We start from the raw sequence: 1,367 nt of genomic DNA, 5'->3' as shown, positions 1-1,367 counted from the left end.
TAGAGTGCCATGGTGTCGCAGCTCACAGCAACCTCAGACTTTTGGGCTTACATGATTCTCTTGCCTCAGCCTCCCAAGTAGCTGGACTATTGGCACCTGTCATAATGCCCGGCTACTTTTTTGTTATTGTTGTCATTGTTATTATAGCAGGCCTGGGCTGGGTTTGAACCCACCAGTCTTGGTGTATGTGGCTGGCGCCCTAGCCACTGAGCTATGGCCACCAAGCCTACAAGTGATACTTAGAACCAGATTAGAATTTAGAATGAAAAGTCTTTCTAATAATACTACAGTGTACTTAACTTTCTTCTTATTCTTTTTAAGGTTAATTCTATTTGTTATATAGGCATTCTAGAGACACTGTGTGATTCCTTTGGCATAGAATATAATGCATAGTGATTGGTGAGAGAACTATTTTAATCATATGTGCTTAGAATGAATTCCTTTTCAAATATGGAGAGTAATAGTCATTCTCTTTGCATAGACTTCCTTACTTAAACAAATAGGACATGTGCACATAGTTCTTATGTGAAATAGTTGATAATGATGATACTTCCATTAATGAATAGGTTTTAAAATAATTTAGGGTCACAAGTACAAACCAGAACAAAGGAGAAAATAGTGCTTATTAACTTTCTGAAAAGAATAAAGTCATTGAACAATCTCTGCAAGTCACAAATAGACAAATGTACTGACTACTGGTGCTTTCCTATTATGTTTTGTTAGGTGTGCTATCGAGTAGTAATGCAGCTTTGTGGACTTTGGGGTCATCCTGTTTTAGCAGTAAGAGTCTTATTTGAAATGAAAACTGCTAAGATAAAGCCAAATGCTATTACTTATGGTTATTACAATAAGGTAAGTAGGATTGACATTAGGTAAATATGCTGCTTATTAAAAATGATATATATTTTTTTAAGAGACAGAGTCTCACTTTATCATCCTTAGTAGAGTGCTGTGGCATCACAGCTCACAGGAACCCCCAACTCCTGGGCTTAAGCAGTTCTCTTGCCTCAGCCTCCCGAGTAGCTGGGACTACAGGTGCCCACCATAATGCTCGGCTATTTTTTGTTGCAGTTTGGCCAGCGCCCGGTTCATACCTGTCACCCTTGGTATTTGGGGCTAGCAGGCTACCCATTGAGCCACAGGTGCCGCCCAAGAATGATGATTTTTTTTAATACCTTTTATTATTCATGTAATTTCTCAGGTGGTTTTGGGGGTATAATTCTTTTCTTTTCTTTTTTTTTGAGACAGAGTCTCCCTATGTTGCCCTCGGTAGAGTACCATGGCATCACAGCTCACAGCAACCTCAAACTTGGGCTTAAGTGATTCTCTTGCCTCAGCCTCCCAAGTAGCTGGGACTACAGGCACCC

General features: G+C 39.8%; 1 protein-coding gene across 2 annotated transcripts in view; it reads left to right on the top strand.

Moving 5' to 3' along the window:
• Positions 1 to 1,367, top strand: part of DENND4C (DENN domain containing 4C) — a 76,625-nt gene that overhangs the window by 29,269 nt on the left and 45,989 nt on the right. For both annotated transcript variants that reach the window (XM_023508169.1, XM_023508170.1), the window contains exon 12: positions 724 to 852. In XM_023508169.1, coding sequence (XP_023363937.1) covers positions 724 to 852 — 129 coding nt within the window. The remainder of the gene's footprint in view (positions 1 to 723; positions 853 to 1,367) is intronic.

Source organism: Otolemur garnettii, unplaced genomic scaffold, assembly GCF_000181295.1.
Source record: "Otolemur garnettii isolate 467f Iridium unplaced genomic scaffold, OtoGar3 scaffold00006, whole genome shotgun sequence".
Taxonomy (NCBI): Eukaryota; Metazoa; Chordata; class Mammalia; order Primates; family Galagidae; genus Otolemur; species Otolemur garnettii.
The sequence above is the reverse complement of the archived record's forward strand: the minus strand, read 5'-3'. Positions and strand labels throughout refer to the sequence as shown.